We start from the raw sequence: 1,116 nt of genomic DNA on the forward strand, positions 1-1,116 counted from the left end.
GGTTTCCCAGATGAAGTTTCTTGACGTTGTAGGGAAATCATCGTACGTATTGTATTATCTTTGTTTAACTGTTATATTTATTATTTTGTAATATGTGGAAAATGATATACCGTAATGGACTTTTTGTTGTACAGGACTATCTCCAGCTTGCCTGATAAAATGAATATTGATGATATAGAATCAGCAATTGAGGAACCTCTACAGGTTACGCAACCTTTTGAGGCATGGAACACTTCTAGTACAAGTGAACAATCAGTAAGTGAAGCTTCCCTATCGCCGAGTCAGCAGCAACCGAAACCAAAAAGTTAGTTTTACTTATTTATGCAATAATTCCTGCTAAAAATGTCAGATAGTATAGTTCAGTAATAAATAAAAAAATGTGACTAAAATTAAATAATTTTTGGGATATAAAAAACTTTTTATTAAACTACTATCTACATACTAACGTTAATGTTTTATTTATTGTTTTTAGAATCAAGAAACTGTAACAATATCTCAGATGTAAAAGAGGCTATTTTATCAGCCCTGGAAGACGGGTCTAGGAATAAGCCAGATGCGGTCGATGGATTTTTTCTTCAAATAGGAGATAGAGTACGAGTCCTTCCAGCACGTGAGAGGGGTCTGTTTGAAATGAAAGTCCAATCGCTACTATTTGAGTTTGAACAAGAATTATCTCTTCTTTAAAGTCCTCTTTTTTTTTCAAGAAAATCTTTTTTATTTACTATTATGTAGTGTTTATAAAAATAAAACGCAATTTTTTTTGTTATGTATAAGGTACATATAAGATACATGTAAGGTACATACATATAAAGAAAATATAATATCAAGTAACACATCAAAAATCATTATTTATTGCCTTCTGCCATTTCTGTTACGAGATTGTCACTCGCTCCTTGTAATAATCGCTGTTCTACGGTAAATATAGGTCGCACCCAAAATTGTCGTTCTTTTTAGATTCTTCTTCGTTTACCGCAATTACGTACAGTGCATACAATAGGAATATTTTACGTCGCAATTCTTGTCGATAAAAACTACTGTAACTTCGTTTAAATTTATTTACTAAACAGAAAATGGCTAGTAACATAGTTTCGGAATCCATTTTTTCTGCAAAAAAAA

At 31.5% G+C, this 1,116-nt stretch overlaps 1 protein-coding gene across 1 annotated transcript; it reads left to right on the plus strand.

Moving 5' to 3' along the window:
- Nucleotides 1-6: 6 nt before the first annotated feature.
- Nucleotides 7-842, plus strand: LOC105562181. Its single transcript, XM_012012844.1, has 3 exons — nucleotides 7-42; nucleotides 135-304; nucleotides 473-842. Exons 1-3 carry the CDS (start codon nucleotides 11-13, stop codon nucleotides 682-684), a joined length of 414 nt encoding a protein of 137 aa, XP_011868234.1. The 5' UTR covers nucleotides 7-10; the 3' UTR covers nucleotides 685-842.
- Nucleotides 843-1,116: the final 274 nt, after the last annotated feature.

Source organism: Vollenhovia emeryi, unplaced genomic scaffold (genome assembly GCF_000949405.1).
Source record: "Vollenhovia emeryi isolate VEMERY1.0 unplaced genomic scaffold, V.emery_V1.0 DF951230.1, whole genome shotgun sequence".
Taxonomy (NCBI): domain Eukaryota; kingdom Metazoa; phylum Arthropoda; class Insecta; order Hymenoptera; family Formicidae; genus Vollenhovia; species Vollenhovia emeryi.